Source organism: Oenanthe melanoleuca, chromosome 1A, assembly GCF_029582105.1.
Source record: "Oenanthe melanoleuca isolate GR-GAL-2019-014 chromosome 1A, OMel1.0, whole genome shotgun sequence".
Taxonomy (NCBI): domain Eukaryota; kingdom Metazoa; phylum Chordata; class Aves; order Passeriformes; family Muscicapidae; genus Oenanthe; species Oenanthe melanoleuca.
Genome location: NC_079334.1, coordinates 14,901,418 through 14,918,250, shown reverse-complemented (window position 1 = coordinate 14,918,250; position 16,833 = coordinate 14,901,418). Strand labels below are relative to the sequence as shown.

Here is a 16,833-nt window from a genome sequence, read left to right as displayed (position 1 = left end):
ATATTTTTCAGGTTTGCCCAATGCAGTAGGATGCAGAGTTTAGCTTGTAATCATATCAGCTGCCCAAAGACAGAATGCAAATTCTCTCTTGATTACACAGGTCCTGAAAAACAAAAACATGTCTGCAGCCAAGCCTAAACTGACAGAAAGACAGTATTTCATGCACCTTAGTACCAATGGGTGACAATCATAACAACAGCAATAGTAATAACAATACCAATATATTAGAAATACTTTGTTATCTAGATCTTTGTGGAAAAAATACCTTTTTTTTTTTTTTTTGTTATTAATTTCCTGAAAATAGAGATATTATTCTTTGGTTGTTGGGTTTTTTTTTTTACTATACTGTACTTCTACTTGTGTGATATTTAATACTAACAAGTTGGGCTCATGACACTATTTTACTTCTATATGATTTTTCTGTGCTTCCTTCTATACAGTTTTAGACTGCAAGAGCAGCAGTGTGCAAATGTAGTTAACAGCTTTACAAATCCTCAGATCCTAAAGTGCCCTGGGGCAGTAGTTTTGGTGCCAGTGTTGACACTTACTCATGTACTGTCCCCTGCTGCTTTTGGGGGAATGTTTTCATTTCTGCTTTGTTTCAATTGCTGTTTGTGGCACATTGTTGGTTTGCTTTTTTTTAATATTTTTTTACTCTGATCTACTTGTTGTTTCAAGATCTGTGCAGAAATTTTTAATTTTGCTCTTAGTTATCCTTCACAATTAGATGGAAAAAAGTAGATCCAAGCAGGCCCACAGGATATCTTTTTTTGTAAGACATGTATTGATTGAGATAAACAAAAGGGCATGAAATTAAAAAAAAAAAACAGACCACACCAAGACTTATCAAAGATGTTTCTAGTTTCAAAAGGATGGCAGAAGCTACTCCATGTGGGGAAGATTTTAGTCTTCAGGTGTTTGAGTATTTTCTGAAATGTATCAAGACTATATCTATATTCTCTCTTAAAGTCTACAATAAATTCTGGGTAACAGGCCTAGGATGTTTATCACAGATGAATGGATTTTGTTTCTCTCTTTTTGTTTTCACACTGTGAGTTTAAAATGGTACCAGGAAGAAATTTAGAATCAAAATAAATTCAGCTCAGGATAAAAATCAGTTCCAGAAAAAAACATTTCATTATTGCTACAGCAAATATCAAATCCACTTTAAATGGGTTTGGGCTGAATAGGAGCTAGATCCAAAAAAGGAAGTTAAAGAAGTGTGTTTCCTTCTGCTTGAGACATGCTTAGACGTGCACGCAGAATGGCAATGCAGATACATTCTTGGGTAATCCTTTTTAAATCACAAATATAACTTTCAGGTGCTGATCATTTGTTACCTTCTTCCTGTCTTGACCTTTAGGTGGTTTCAGAGAATTCAAAGACATTAAATCCTTACCAAATTGAACTTGTCAATATGTACAATATAGAAGAAGGGTTTGTCTAAACTTTGGCAGACATGATGTATTAGCCATTTTTTTCAATGCACCAAACATTTCTGTAGTCTTTTTTGTGACAGATGTTGGAGATACATTTGAAATTTAAAATTGCAATGTTTGCTACGAGATTTTCCTGCATCAAAAGTGGAAAGCACAACTCAGCAGGATGCAATGCTTAAGCATGCCCCACCTCTGCCCTAAACTGTTGCCCAGTCAACAGAAGGGAATGATTTTCAGTACTATGAGTTCTTTAGAGGGAAAAGCTACTGCACTGGGAACATTTCCCAAGTACATATCAAATATCAAATAATTAATTATTTCATATGTGGCTTTCTTGTCTTTGGACATTTTCTGTGCAGTGATTATGGTGTTTCCACTCCAAAAAGTCATATATGTTTTGAAATATATTTCAGAAAATTAACTTGGGTGATTTTCAGGTCACAAGAGGCATTCCTTTCCTTGTATGGGTATTCTCTGTTTAGCAAGAATGCACTCAGCATAGAAAGATAAATTATGGTAGCCCATGGGAGTCAGTGCCATATTGTGCAACTCACACAAATACCCATGGGCTTGCAGGGGAGAGCTCTGTTTGTTCAAGAATAAGATCTGGTATTTCTCACACAGGAGGTCATATTACCTTAAAATGTCTATGCCCCGTAGGTCTGCCTGATGAATAACATCTGCTCCCATAACAGCTGCCTCTCTAACAGGAGAGATGAGCTTTGTGGCAAGACAAAAACAAAAGTAGTCCACAGGCAGTCCTGGACTGAGGCAGCAAGTGGCCATGATGAGAAACAGAAGCCTCTCTGTGCACCTGATTCCACCCCTCCTGGAGCCAACAGGAAGGAGCCCAGAAGATTACAGGGGCTCTTGGATTAGGAAACGGGCACACCTCTGCTTCTGCATGTATAAATTTAGTACTCTGAGCAGTGACAATACATGTCAGTGGAAATCAGATGTGTCTCTCCAGCCCTACACCCTCTCATCAACTTAGACAGCTATCGGGGTTTTGGTTTAACCAGGTAATTTAGTGTAGTGGTTTTAGTTCGCTAATTTGAAATTTTCTTGTTGTGAGATAGGATTAGGAGGAGGCAAAACAGGCCGAACTTTAAATGGTACAAAGGAAAACGTTATTACTAGAAACTATAAGAAAAAAAGAATAAAGTAGAATAACAGTTTTTGAATAGTCCTCCTCCCCCCACACATTTCTTTTCTTTCACACTGACAACATACAGAAAACCAGTCAGTTTACCATCTTTTCAAAAAGTCAAAGAGTCTTTTATTAATTCGCTTGGGAGAGGAGGCTTCTCTTTTCAGTCTATGGAGATGTCTCCACAAGAAAATTTTCTCGTGGCTTGATTTTACACTAATCAGCTGCCCAAGAGAATGGAAACTTGTTTACTATGAAAAAATGCCTTCCTTGACTAACAGTTTCACTACAACCATTATTGAGGATCATAATATCAACTTATGGCGTGCATGTGAAGGATTATAATTATAAAGTTTAAACAAAAGCTTTTCTCTTCTTTGAAAAACAGACATTTTCCTCCTTCTTCTTCTTCTTCTTCTTCTTCTTCCCCTTCTCCTTCTCCTTCTCTTCCTTCTCCTCCTTCTCCTCCTTCTCCTCCTCCTCCTCCTCCTCCTTCTCCTTCTCCTTCTCTTTCTCCTTCTCTTCCTTCTCCTCCTTCTCCTCCTTCTCCTCCTCCTTCTCCTTCTCCTTCTCCTTCTCCTTCTCCTTCTCCTTCTCCTTCTCCTTCTCCTTCTCCTTCTCCTTCTCCTTCTCCTTCTCCTTCTCCTTCTCCTTCTCCTTCTCCTTCTCCTTCTCCTTCTCCTTCTCCTTCCCTGAGGAACAGCAGGAGTTTTTATCTTTACATGTGTTTCAAAAAGATGCATAAACTTTCTCATCAGTGTAACAATGTGTAAATATTAAAAATCCTTGTCAGGTACAAGGGAGGCTGCCCAGGTCTCAGCAGATAAAAAATTCAGGAAATCTTTACAAACCACCACAACAGTAAAATATGCTTCACTTTACAGTCACACAGATGCAGGCAAAGGGAAGTTTTTACTGGAACTGGTGACTGCAGATATTTCCCTGTACCTCAGAAAGCTGCAAGTGCCCATGTGATTTGCAATCCTGAGCTACCTTCCTAAGGGCTGGAAAGTTTTGTGCAAAAGGAGACCACTGGTAAAAGGGACTCCTTTGTTTCCTTCACAATGAAATCCTATTCCTAGCAAGCAAGATTGGCTTTTTACTTTCATCCATCTCCTTGCATCCTATAGATTCCCATGAAATGAGGGGAATTATTACTGAGTTACCAATATTTCCAGTGAAAATGGGTAAAAATTTTACTTGAAAAGACCCAGGAATAAAGTTAGCTGGGAGATGGTAATTTGGTTTCACAAGTTTCAAGTTTTAAAACTAATTTTGTTTCTCAATGGAAGGAAAACAGAATTTCTGAACAGTTTTTCAAAAATATATTTTAGTGAAACATTTGTTTCCTTATAACAAAGCACATTTTTTTCATCTCTGATCCACTCTCACTCATATCCATTTTGGTCCCCCAATCAATTTCTGTCACTAGAGGCAGCTGCAGAGCCCAGGCTCAAAAGCCTCTTCTGCTGATCTTTTTTTTTTTTTTTAATTCTGCTTTTTTTTTTTTTTAAAGCAATACATCTCTATGCATGATTTTGTCTCTTCATTAAGAATCCATTCTGTTAAGAATGTTCATAAACAACTTTGCTTGGGAGAATTTCTTTGCTTGTCCAAAAAATTGGTGTCTTACATCTAACTGGATGTCTTACATCTAACTGGGTAACCAGCTGCTCAGCTGTGAAGCTTTGGGAGAAAATTAGACTGGGATTTGCTGAAATGACAGTCCTATATATTAAAGCTGTCCCATCGATATTTTTGCACAGAGTAGAAATTTTGCTACATTCCACACAGCCTATTCTGACTGCATGAACCACACACTTAACTAAAGCTTTCCTCTTCCCGATTTTGTTATCTTGAACCTGATCCCAAGGATTTTAGTGATGTACCTCTAAATAGATAGCAAGAAAAATATGTCTTTTGAGCCTTATGGTCCTGTATTTATTCATGTGTTTACTTCAACATAGAATTGGTAAATAAATTTTAGTTGTTTTTGACAGCAAAGGCAAATGCATGAGCCCCATCCTAGGCCAGTTGTATTTCTTTAAGTACAAACTGCAAGTTGCCTCAGACAGAAAACCTTTTACCCCGGTACAGCATTTTGACTATTCCTTGGAGACAGACTTGCTTATTTTTCTGAGAGGTCAGAAGGGGTTTTGCTGTTATGCTGACATTTTGCATTATCTTCTTTCTTTTGCATCTGGAAAAAAAAAAAAGACATAGTTCTGAAATGACAGTAAAAATGCATTGCTCCTCTGAAGTGACATGGACTGCATATGTCAGTGCATCAGCAGGTTAGTCAGAGGGACCAGAGGAGAATTCTCTAATCCCTGGTGTATAGAGGAGCCATACATAGATAATTTTTTATGTTCCTTTGATTGCACCACCATGTTTAGAGACTCTTTCTTAAAGAAGTGTTGCCTTATGTGTGGGGGAACAAAAAGCAGAATATTGAAATTAGAAAAAAACATAACCTCTCTGTCACATCTGGCCTTCATGCTTCAATAATCCCTTGAGTGCAGCTCATAAATAACGAGCACTCAGAGATGGGCTATAAAATTCTAGTGCATTCTATTGACTTTCAGGGGATTCACAAAAAGATAGAATATATCCTGAAGGCAAAAGCATGCACCGTTTTTGTAATCTTCTGTCAAATATGTATCACAAGCAATTTAATTTCTATTTATTGAGCACTGTCAGTAAGGTAGATGGGGCACAAAAATAATTGCTCTGTGGAAACAGAATTGATTCTTATCTGTTTCTTTATTTAGAATTACCCTGCTATCCATTTCAGACCTTTTGTTGTAGCTTAATGTGATACAGATTAAAAATATTGTGATGAGAAAAATAATGTGGAAAGTACAATCAAGCAAGCATCAAAAGATAATATTATGTTTTAAAAAAAAATCCCGAACAAACAATGCCTTATCCAGGTACAAATACTCAAAAGTAAGAAAAAAATAACTTTAATCTTACTGAAATTGAAAAAAATAGAAATAAAATATGTATGCATCTAACTAGATAGACAAATGCTCAACTGAAATGAGTTTACTGTTAACTTCAATAGACCCACTTTCTTTTGTTTACTGACAGACTAATTAGTTTGATTCAGTGCCAAAATATTTGTATGTTTTGCCTAAAAAACAGAACTGCAGGGTAAGAAAATTGGGGGGGAGATATGATAAACCCCTTTCCATAAGCCTCACAGAAGCATGCCCAGGTGGAAAATGAAAGAAAGACAAAAACAGAGATCCCATTCCCATGACCTGCTTCTCAGTAGATTACAGCTTCTCTTCAGGTTATAAAACTGTTACACCCTTCAGTCTGGACTTTTTATTTGGAATAGGGTTTGAAATGACCAAAGTGAACTATTTTGTTAGCAAGAAAGAAAACAATATGCAGGTTCAGTTCCAAAATATTCAAGTCAATATTAGTTTTAAAAAATAACAAAGAGAAAAATGCATCTGAGAACTTAACATTTTAGTTTTGGGTCCAAATGTGTGCCTTTCTCACATGTTTAGAGCTAGCCTATTGTTCTGCTTTTCCTAAACTGTACACTGTAAGGTGTTTCCTTCAGCCAAAGATGACTGTTTTTTCCTGAATACATCTTCTAGCTTTAAACTTCTGCCAAACTGGTTTTTTTGGGATCCATTCCTTAAAGACAAAGGGACTACCTGATGGTATCTGTGTTCTTTTCTTTCCTCTGCAGGTTTAAGTTGTAACTGGGCATCTTGTTATCAGAAGCAAAATGAATAACTCAACGTACATAAACTCTTCCACTGAAAACGTGATGGCCTTGGAAAGCCCCTATAAAGCTGTTGAGGTTGTGTTCATTGTCCTGGTGGCAGGGTCTCTCAGTCTAGTCACCATAATTGGGAACATCTTGGTCATGGTGTCAATCAAAGTCAACAGGCACCTCCAGACTGTCAACAATTATTTCCTGTTCAGCCTGGCCTGCGCTGACTTGATCATTGGCATCTTTTCCATGAATCTGTACACCCTCTACACTGTGATAGGCTACTGGCCCTTGGGGCCTGTGGTTTGTGACCTCTGGCTGGCTCTTGACTATGTGGTCAGCAATGCCTCTGTAATGAACTTGCTCATTATCAGCTTTGACAGGTACTTTTGTGTCACCAAGCCTCTGACGTACCCTGTGAAGCGGACCACAAAGATGGCCGGCATGATGATCGCAGTCGCCTGGGTGCTGTCCTTCATCCTCTGGGCCCCTGCAATTCTCTTCTGGCAATTCATTGTGGGAGGAAGGACTGTCCCAGATGGGGATTGCTACATCCAGTTTTTTTCCAACCCTGCTGTCACTTTTGGCACTGCCATTGCAGCCTTCTATTTGCCTGTTATCATCATGACTGTCCTTTACTGGCAAATCTCTCGAGCCAGTAAGAGTCGGATAAAGAAAGGAAAAAAAGAAGCTGCCCAAAACCAAGAAACAGTTTCCTCCAACCTTGTCCAAGGTAAAATAGTGAAACCAAACAATAACAATATCCCGACCAGTGGAGATGGGTTGGAGCACAGCAAAATTCAGAATGGAAAAGCCAGTGAAGAGACTGTAACCAATAACTATGTCCAAGGGGAAAAAGAGAGCTCAAATGATTCCACCTCCATCAGTGTGGTTGCTTCCAACTTGAAAGAGAATGAAGCTACCAAAGATGCCAGACAGGCTTCTGCCTCCCAAGACCATGTTAAAACAGAGAACTCCAAGCTGACATGCATCAGGATAGTCACCATGTCCCAAAAGGGGGACTGCTCGGCCCCTACCAATACTACTGTGGAGATTGTGGGCACAAACGGAGAGGAGAAGCAGAGCAGCGTAGCCCGGAAAATCATCAAGATGACAAAGCAGCCAGCCAAAAAGAAACCACCCCCTTCTAGGGAGAAAAAAGTGACAAGGACAATTTTGGCCATCCTCCTGGCCTTCATCATCACCTGGACCCCATACAATGTGATGGTGCTCATCAACAGCTTCTGCACATCCTGCATCCCTACCACTGTATGGACCATAGGTTACTGGCTCTGTTACATCAACAGTACCATTAACCCTGCCTGCTACGCACTCTGCAATGCCACTTTCAAGAAGACCTTTAAGCACCTTCTTATGTGTCATTACAAGAATATAGGAACTACAAGGTAAAAAAAAAAAATGAAAGTAATTATGGAAAGGGTGAAGAAGTTCCAAATTAAATTTAAAAAACCCTTGATGCACTTTATGCTCTTCTATGGAGTGTGCAATCCAGGATGTTAGTGGAAATATTGATAGGAGGCATCAGCTGTACCCCTGAGGACACACTTTAAAACATTTTTTTAATAAATCAAATTAAATCTTTAGTACGACACAGGGATGTTTGAGAAATCATTCAAGTATGTGGACTGGAGGCACAGTTTCTTACTTTCTGAGAGTACTCTGCAGAAGGGCTTTAAAGTCTATTATTTTTGGTCATTCTGTGTAAAATACTCATCCTTTCATTCTCTTTTTCTTGTTTTCTTTTTCCTGTGTGTGTTTATTACATTTTCATCTAGGTTAAAAAGAAACAAAACAAATTTTAATAACTGTGTGGAAGAGGCATAGGAGTTTGGAAGGTCATTGCATAATCCAAATCAATCATGGCAGAAATTTTCTAAAGCTCAAAGTTCTCTAAAGCTGTTTTGCCACTGTCATGTAAGAAGCTTAATGTTAGGTAAATCATGATGGAAGTTTTTTATGTTGTTTATGACACCACCATTTCCAAAACCATATTAGTTCTGAAAGTTTACTTATGAGCAATACGTAACCATTGTGTGCTGTTCCAAGTCTGCTGTTTGCCCCCTCCCAGGGGCTTTTGTTCTGTGACTACTTCATCATGACAAGATGAAAGTTAAAAGATGTGGTCTCGTGCAGACTGCTACATGCCAAGATTTCTTCAGCATCCACGTAAACCTAAGATTTTGAGACAATTTTGTTCACTTTGTTCGTCACATAACATCAACCTGTGGATTTGTCTTTTACCTTCATCAGCCTTTTCTTCCTTTCTGTACCTTACTTGCCCAGGGTAAGACTGAGTGTCAAAAGAAGCTGTAAATTTAAAAGTCTCATCCAGTCAGCCACCATGGTGGCCAATCAAAGGGTCTCAGCTGAAGAATATAAATGAGATTATTACAAGGAAAACTAAAGGCTACATCCACTTAAAGTTGAATGCACAGATGAAGAGGTATGTTGAGGCTTCACAGAATGAATAGTTAATATTAGATGACCATGCTCTTGAATCATCAAAAGATGATTCTGTGGTTAATTTATTGAGGAAAAGAATGAGATAGGCTGACATACCCACCTGGATCAAGCTCTGCTAAGCCTCTAGTATGAAACTGGTGTCCTTTCTGGCTGAATCCTGGACAAGATGTTTACTTTCTGGAAAAGATAATGGTCACATTGCCTTGTACTACCTGAGAGCCATATTTTGCCTGTAAGCCAAGAGGTAACATTGATGAAAAGGCAGAGAGAAAAACTGTGATTATAGAAAACCAGATACTGAAATAGTCTGGATGGGAGTCTGGAAACGGTTAAGTTCAAATATTTTTTGCTACTCTACACTAGGTGAAATTTAGATTATTTCTGTCTGACAAAGGATTTAGTATTCCAATATTTGATATTTCCTGTAGCAAAACTAAACATTTTGTGGACAGGGTATCAGATTACTGAAAACAGAGATTGTCTGTGACTTATGCATATTTTGTTTACCTCCTTCTTAGAACCTCTAATTTCCAGGTCCTAACAATGGTACATTTATATATTTTGTTACCCAAAAAGAGCATAGACAGTGTTCCTGAGAGTCTCTTTTCTTGAGTGAATGCCCCCCACCAAATAGGACAAAAATTCATTTTGTTATTTCATGTTACAACATTAGAGCATTCCAAAATGCACCTCAAAATAGCAGCCTCTGAGATTACAGAGACATTAATCTTGTAGAATTAAGTTTTACATTCAAATGCTTGTTTGAACAGTGTCAAAGTGCTTAGGTATCATGACAATTTTCATGTTTTGTAATACAAGTTCCCAGCAGAAAGTGAAAATGAGGAGGATTAAACTGCAGTAAATTAAAGCCACATTAACTCCAGATTAATGTGTCTTAATATGAAGCCAAGGAACTTCTACCCCTAGTGATTTCATCCTAGCATAACTGTCTCTATACAGCCAAGGATCTAATTTTGCAACCCTCACTTGCTTGAGTCATATCTACTATCACTGTTCCCATCTTCCTGCTTGTAAGGAAGAATAACTCAATGACAAAGCTAGCCAAACTGAGCACTTCTTGCCTTTTAAAACTTCATTCACTAGGTTTATCTTGACAGGTCAAAGGAAGGACTTACACATTCCTAGGTTGTTCATTCTATTATACTGTTAAAATAATCAGATAAAATTCCAAGATAAAACAAAATCAAATATGTTCAATTTCTAAATCTGACCTTTTTAGAAAAGTTTCATAAAAGAAACATACCTGCTTCTTTTTTTCAGCAAGTGCTGTAGGTATCAATAGAACAGGTTTTCTAAACTGGGAAATAATGGTTTTGCACAGCCATACTTAATCTTTTAATTCTGGTTTTCTGGCAGGTGTGCAAATTCTTTATTTTCACATTTGAAGCTATCACTTTTTCATAATGAATTAATCTAACAACTAAGGACACTCCTACAGGTTAAAAAGGCAACAGATAGATTTCAATTATACTCCGTCATCACATGATATGATGACACTGAAAATACCACAGGAAGAAAAGTATTTTGAGGCCAACTTTCATGAAAAAAACAAGCAAAGGAAAAATATCAGTTTGAAGTTTTCTAGCACTTTTCCCTAACACCACCCTCACTTTTGATCTTAAAAGACAAGGTGCTCTGATTTGTGCTATAGTATATTTAAAAGACTGGCAAGACACACAGTTCTCTGTGTTTCCAACCTGTAACAGTTCCATGGTACATTTACATTTGCAGAAAATTAACAAGCGTAAACGTGACACAGTGCACCTATGTATGGATCCACAGGCATGCAAACACACAGCCCTACATGGTTTATACACATGAAAAATAACCAACTAATATTCAAGCTATTGAATGGAATCTTGTCTTGTGTGCATTGCCAGCTGCTGGGAGGTGCAGAGCCAACAGTTATTGCACTGTCTAGCCCCTCCTGGAGGCAGAGAAGAGGCAGAATGTGCTCTCAGATACTGCGAATCTCTTGGGTGTTCAGCTGATTGTGGCTCAGTAAGACAAAAATGTGGTAATAGTTCAGAGCTGCAAGTAATTTGTTCTTGAGTAGCCTTTGAGCTTTCATATCTTTCCTTTGTGTTCAAAACCACATTCACCAGGTTTCATTTCCTTCTGAGTGATAGCTCTGCAGGATCTAGGTGTCAGTCTTGAAGAACAGCTCTCCCCCTTAACTTCAGCTTCCCTGGCTGTCACCTGCACCCTGTAGTCCCCAAGACCCCAGGTGGCCCCGCTGCTGGAGCTGCTTCATCTTCACCTTGGGCTTGGCCAGAGGATCCCAGCTGCACATCCACACCACGTGCTGCACTGGCCACTTCTGTTTCACGCAGAAATCAAGCACACTGTGCAGGTAACTCATGAGAACAAAAAGAAAAAAAATCCCAAAACCAATAACCAACAAAAATATTGCAGCTAGAACTTCTTGCCTCCTCTTTTTCTTCCTCTTTCATTATTTCTAGAAAGAGGCAGCCCACGGGCAGTGATTTGCATTGTCATGGGACAGCCCTACCTTCACGCTCCTGGAAGAGAACAGCAACTTGGAGATGCATCAATCCAGTGGGCAACTTTTCTGCATATTAAAGATGTCTGTGGTCAAAGAGAAGGGAAGAAAGGAAGAAAGAAAAAGAAAGAAAATAAAAAAAAAAATTAAAAAAGAGAAAAAGAGAAAGAGAAAGAGAAAGAGAAAGAGAAAGAGAAAGAGAAAGAGAAAGAGAAAGAGAAAGAGAAAGAGAAAGAGAAAGAGAAAGAGAAAGAGAAAGAGAAAGAGAAAGAGAAAGAGAAAGAGAAAGAGAAAGAGAAAGAGAAAGAGAAAGAGAAAGAGATATCTGAAGCTCTCTGTTTTCCAGTAAGAACAAAATCTAAGAATAGCTTGTCAGCCTTCTTTCTGTTTGAGATTTTAATTTGATTTATTAGAAATCCCAGGATCTTTTCAAAGACAGCAAAGTATTTAAATGTTGGCTGATGAAAGACAGTCCAAAAACAACAAACACATAGGTCAGATTGCTTTTTCTTTCTTTCTTTCTTTTATTGTTTTTTTTTGTTTTGTTTTTTTTTAATGCCATAAAAAAGCTCACGGGGATGAGAAAGTAGACCCCAGAGATCTGTTGTTTGGCATTCACAAAGCATGAGGGGGAAAAAAGCAAGTGCTAAATCTATCAGGCCTCTGCTTTATACTCTTCTGGTGGAGGAAAACATACTGACAAGAAGAGGTGCCTTCAAAAAGTGTGGCTATGGTGAAAACAGCCCACACACTACTGAAGAAATCCTTGAAGTGCCCCAGCAGCTCCTGGCCTCCCATCCAAGGCTAGGAGCAGAAGGGCAGAGGCTTTTTTTTTAATCCCCTTATGGATTTGAATGTGTCCATGTGTCTGTTAGAGTTACTAGCAAACTCATTGTCCTCTTCTCCAGTTTTGACTGGTTTTGATCTTTGTTCTTCATTCCTGTGATTGAGAGATTCCTATGGATGAGTGAATGTTGCCTCAGGACACAGCTCCCAGTTTCTCTTGTGGTGCTGGTGTGGCACACTTTGAATTTTTCACTCCTGCTCACAGTACCCCTATACCACTTTTGTACCCCCAAATTAATCATGGCAGTGGCCTAGCAGGATTGAATAGGTAAAAAGCATTCTAACAGCAAAACTCTCGCAAACCTGACATGAATATATCTTGAGGGCAGAAGAGTGAGTGGAGAAGAGTGATGCTGATGTTTTTTCTCCTTCCCCTTAAAATACTTCACAAAAATCTTTATATTTTGACTAATTTTGGTGTTTCTAGGGGAAACAATCTAAAGTTTTACAAAAGAAGGGGCAGGTAAACAAACTCTGGCCCTGTGCATGGGGGTCATTTGCTGACAGTGAGTTTGGAGCTTAAAAGTCCCAGATGGCAACAGTGCAAGTGGTAGAAATTGAGAAGCTTAAAAGAAGTTAGCTTTTCTTTCACTACAGACATTTACAAGGATATGATTTCTATACAGGATTGCTTTTTCAGTTCCTGTATGTCACTAAATGCTCTAGACTTTTGGGAATCTTTCTTTTATAAATTTATAGAAAATCTTGCCTTGAAGGAACTTCAGAGATGGTCTTTAATTTGCTGTGGCCTCTCTTAACTGTTTTTCTTCTTTTGCCACAGTTTTACCAAAAAGCTTTCCTCCTTCCTCACTTTAACAAGTGTCACCTGCAAGCTACAGGCTTGCAGTTTCACTTGCCTTTCAGGCACTGAATGCTGATATCCAACCTCTTCAACCCCACCCAAAAACTGCCTTCCCTAGCATGCAACATCCTACTCCGCTGAAGCTCAAGCTACGGTGTGGAGTGACAAGTTCCATAAATCCTTTTTGCACGGGTTTTAAATTGGAAGTAAAACACATGAAACAAGGCCAAATCAGTTCTCCTGATCCCCAGTTTTGTTATCTCTGTATTAGGCATAACAGTGGATAATGTCAAAGAATGAAAGTGCCTGTAGTGGAATATCATGCTGCCACATGCACGGATTAATTTTCTGCTCTGAGTAACAGAAAGGCAGCCCTGCTTTTCCTCAAATCCCCTTTCATTCATTAGCTTACTAGCGAGTATTCACTGAGAGTCCAAACCTAAGAATGTAATTATAGCAAGGCTGAGTTGAACATGAATCATTTACCAAAACCAATGCAATTACTTCTCCCATATTTTTACTTCCCTCCTTTTGCAATGGCCTCTTTTGCTACACTGTGGGGCTAGTGGGTTACATAAGCATATCAGTCCTCCCAGTCCTCATATTTCAGGGCACTGGGTATTATTTGTAAAACACATTTCATTCCAGTAATAACCAAATAAAAGAAAATAAATTCTGATGCCTTTTTGCCTTCCAAAGTTCTGCATTACCTCAAAAGTGCCATTCAGTAAGTACACTTTTTTCACTTTTTTGTCTTTCCACTGTCAGTTGGGGTGGTTTTTTTTTGGTTTTTTTTTTGTTTTGTTTTTTTTTGTTTTGTTTTGTTTTGTTTTGTTTTGTTTTGTTTTGTTTTGTTTTTTGTGGGAGGGGAGTTGTTTTTTTGGTTTTGGTTTTTTTTGGGTTTTTTTTTTTTTGGGTTTGGCTTTGGTTTTTTTTATCATACTTCCCAAGAAGCACATAGAAACCGTTTTCTGAGACATATGCCAAAGTGCTCTGACTCTGGCAGAAGCAGCTCTGTGTGGTATATGAGGCAGTGTGATCACAGCCCGTGTTACAGTGCCATTAGAAGGAAGAGTTTCACTGAGTGGTTAATATCTGGACTGACTCACCTGACAGCACTGGAGAAAGCACAGGGGGACAAGACTGGTGTGTTTTTACTTGCAAAGGGACAAGCAAATCACAGTTGGATTGCTTTTCTGCTTTCCCCAGCTCATGTTGGCTTCAGGGAAGAAGTAGGGATTTCTGCCCCCACTGGAGACTCTGTCTCTCTACTCGACTCCAAAGATAGCCTTCCCTGAAGCACATCATGGTAGTAGTGGCCATAATAATAATAACAACACTGGTGGAAGCACCATGACTGCCAATCAACAGACATTCTTCTATCCTCTCCCTTATTTCTGGTGCCACTTAGCTGAGGTGGTTAGTAAGTTGGAGACTAGCAATTTGTAAATATCTTTAGATAGTGTGTTTTAACATGTCCAACACCATATCTTGACTGTGTAAATAATAGTACATGACGTGTAATACTATTTAGATAAGCTTATAATGTAAATATATCTACAATGAATGTCAAATTATACTTCAAACTCTATGTACGAGGAAGAACCTCATCTCTTCTTGAGGTGTATATATATATATATATACATACATATATATATGTGTGTGTATATATATATATATGTATGTGCATATATATGTGTGTGTATATATGTATAAATCTATACATATATATATATATATATATATAATCTGCATTCTTTTCTTCAAAAGAAAATACTACTGCAAGAAAGAAGGGAATGCATTACCTGTATGTGATATCCAAAATAATGTGGTAAAACCAGGAACTGAGTATCTTACAAGTAGGGGACTGGTCAAATTATTAATGCCATATATTTGATCTCGTATAAATAAGATAAGCACAAGTTTATAGTTAGCTGTGTAAAGCTGACTCACTTGACTATATGTATATTATAGATATATATATTTATATATGCTGTATAGATATACATATATTACACACAGCATTCATACGGTGAAAGCAAAGTTTGATAAAGTTATATTAACTGGGAATTTGGATGTAATGTTGTTTTCCATTTGGAGGAAAAATGTATGTTATTCAGCAGCATTCTAATTTGTTATACAAGATGAAGAAAGAAGGTATTTCATCAAAACAAGCCATGAAGGAATAAGATGATGAGGGCTTGAAACACTTTGAAGAGACAACTAAAATTACATGCAATATATGTGTATGTACTTCTGCTGAATTGTATTCCTAGTTAAAACATTGCATTAAACAGAGAATTATAATAGTAAAACTGTTTGTATGTGTATCTCTGTTTATTTAATCTTCCTACTGACTGAACTACTCTGTGAAATGTAATGGTGATAGATGGAGAAAAATGGTTTTCCCACAGTAGCCACAGGCTGTAAGAATGTCTGTAGTAACTAGAAAAAAAATTCTATCCTTCTTTTCCCAGACTTCCTTGACAAGTGGGAAGTTCAAGAGAGGTCTGAAGTACCTGTGTTTGTTTTGTCAACATCCACCTTCAGAAAAGGTCACTTTTAACAATGTCCCTTGATCATTCTGATAAGGGCCTCCAGTAAAACATTCCTCCAGATATTTCTGTCATCCAAGTATTGAAAGGGTATAGGTAAGATTCTTTTGTAGCTGTGCTGTTATATCCAGGCAAAGTAAATTTTTAACTTTGAGGGGAGATAGTACCACTAACAAACACATGTTGTGCTCCCTTTGCCTTATGAAAGCAAGCCTATCTGCATGGTACGCTCAGAAAGCATCCAGGAGTAGAGATAAATAAGGTGTATATTCAGCTTCTCAGATTTTTGGACACCGTTTCACCCCCACTTCAGAAGCAGACAAGGCTCAGAAGCAGCAAGGGGAGCCAGTGGTGGTGACCATGGCTGCCCAGGTAAATCTAGCTGTTGGAGCACAGTCAGTCTATCAGTTTGACAAGTGATTGAAGGGGAGTGTCTCTTGTTCATGGTGGGTGCATCAGCCCTGTCAGGATCAGGACAGTTTTGTTCAACCACTCCAAAATGAGGAAAAGCTGTTTTAATGAAGTGGTCTATGTTGGCTTCCTTCACTTCCTTCACCTAATTTTTCCTTTCTAAAATTTGAGGACTTTTTCAGTTTCAGCCTTTGAAGGACTTTATACCTGTCTCAGACTCTCTGCCAAAGACTTTCTGCTTCTGCTCTACTGTTTCTTCACCCAAGCTCACCTTCAGGCATTTCACCACCCCTCTTAACTTTCACCTTCTCACAATGAAAGTGAGAAAAGCCAGTTTTTCACCTGCCTTTGTGTCAGAGAAATCAGATAAATTCATGTGTTTGAATACATTTATTTACTTGATATATATATTTACTTGAATATATTTATTTACTTGAACATTTTATTTATTTGCATTTATTTATTTACTTATATCTAAGCCCCCTTGCATCATGCAGAGCAGGGACTACTGATAGGCCAAAGGGTGGGAAAATTTTAAGGGGTAGACCCTGATGGTCAAAAGACTTTTGTAAGAATCACAACAGAGATACAAACAGGTACCTGAAATCTGTTTTCCCAAGGCACAACTATTTTCGCCATGCACATTTCTTATTTACATATCTATTTATGGTCCACATTGCAGAAACATACAGCTAAGGCTACTTGTAAATTCAGAACACTGATGCTAAACTTCTGTTTGTCCTCCCACATATATTTTGAAATATACTTTTTTTTTTAATACTTTTGTGAAATAAACTTTTTTTCCAGTGCTGTTTCTACACAGTAGAAATGATACACGGATATGCCAGATTACCTGCCTGAGCCATTCACTCAGACTCACAGTTTC

General features: G+C 38.1%; 1 protein-coding gene across 4 annotated transcripts in view; it reads left to right on the top strand.

The window, feature by feature from the left end:
• The window catches only part of CHRM2 (cholinergic receptor muscarinic 2), an 86,140-nt gene extending 74,667 nt beyond the window's left edge, over positions 1-11,473 (top strand). For 2 of the 4 annotated variants that reach the window (XM_056482360.1, XM_056482359.1), the window contains one exon: positions 6,299-11,473. In XM_056482360.1, coding sequence (XP_056338335.1) covers positions 6,338-7,735 — 1,398 coding nt within the window. In that variant the 5' untranslated portion in view covers positions 6,299-6,337 and the 3' untranslated portion in view covers positions 7,736-11,473. The remainder of the gene's footprint in view (positions 1-6,298) is intronic. The other 2 variants (XM_056482355.1, XM_056482356.1) reach the window with 1 other exon arrangement.
• The last annotated feature ends 5,360 nt before the right edge of the window (positions 11,474-16,833 follow it).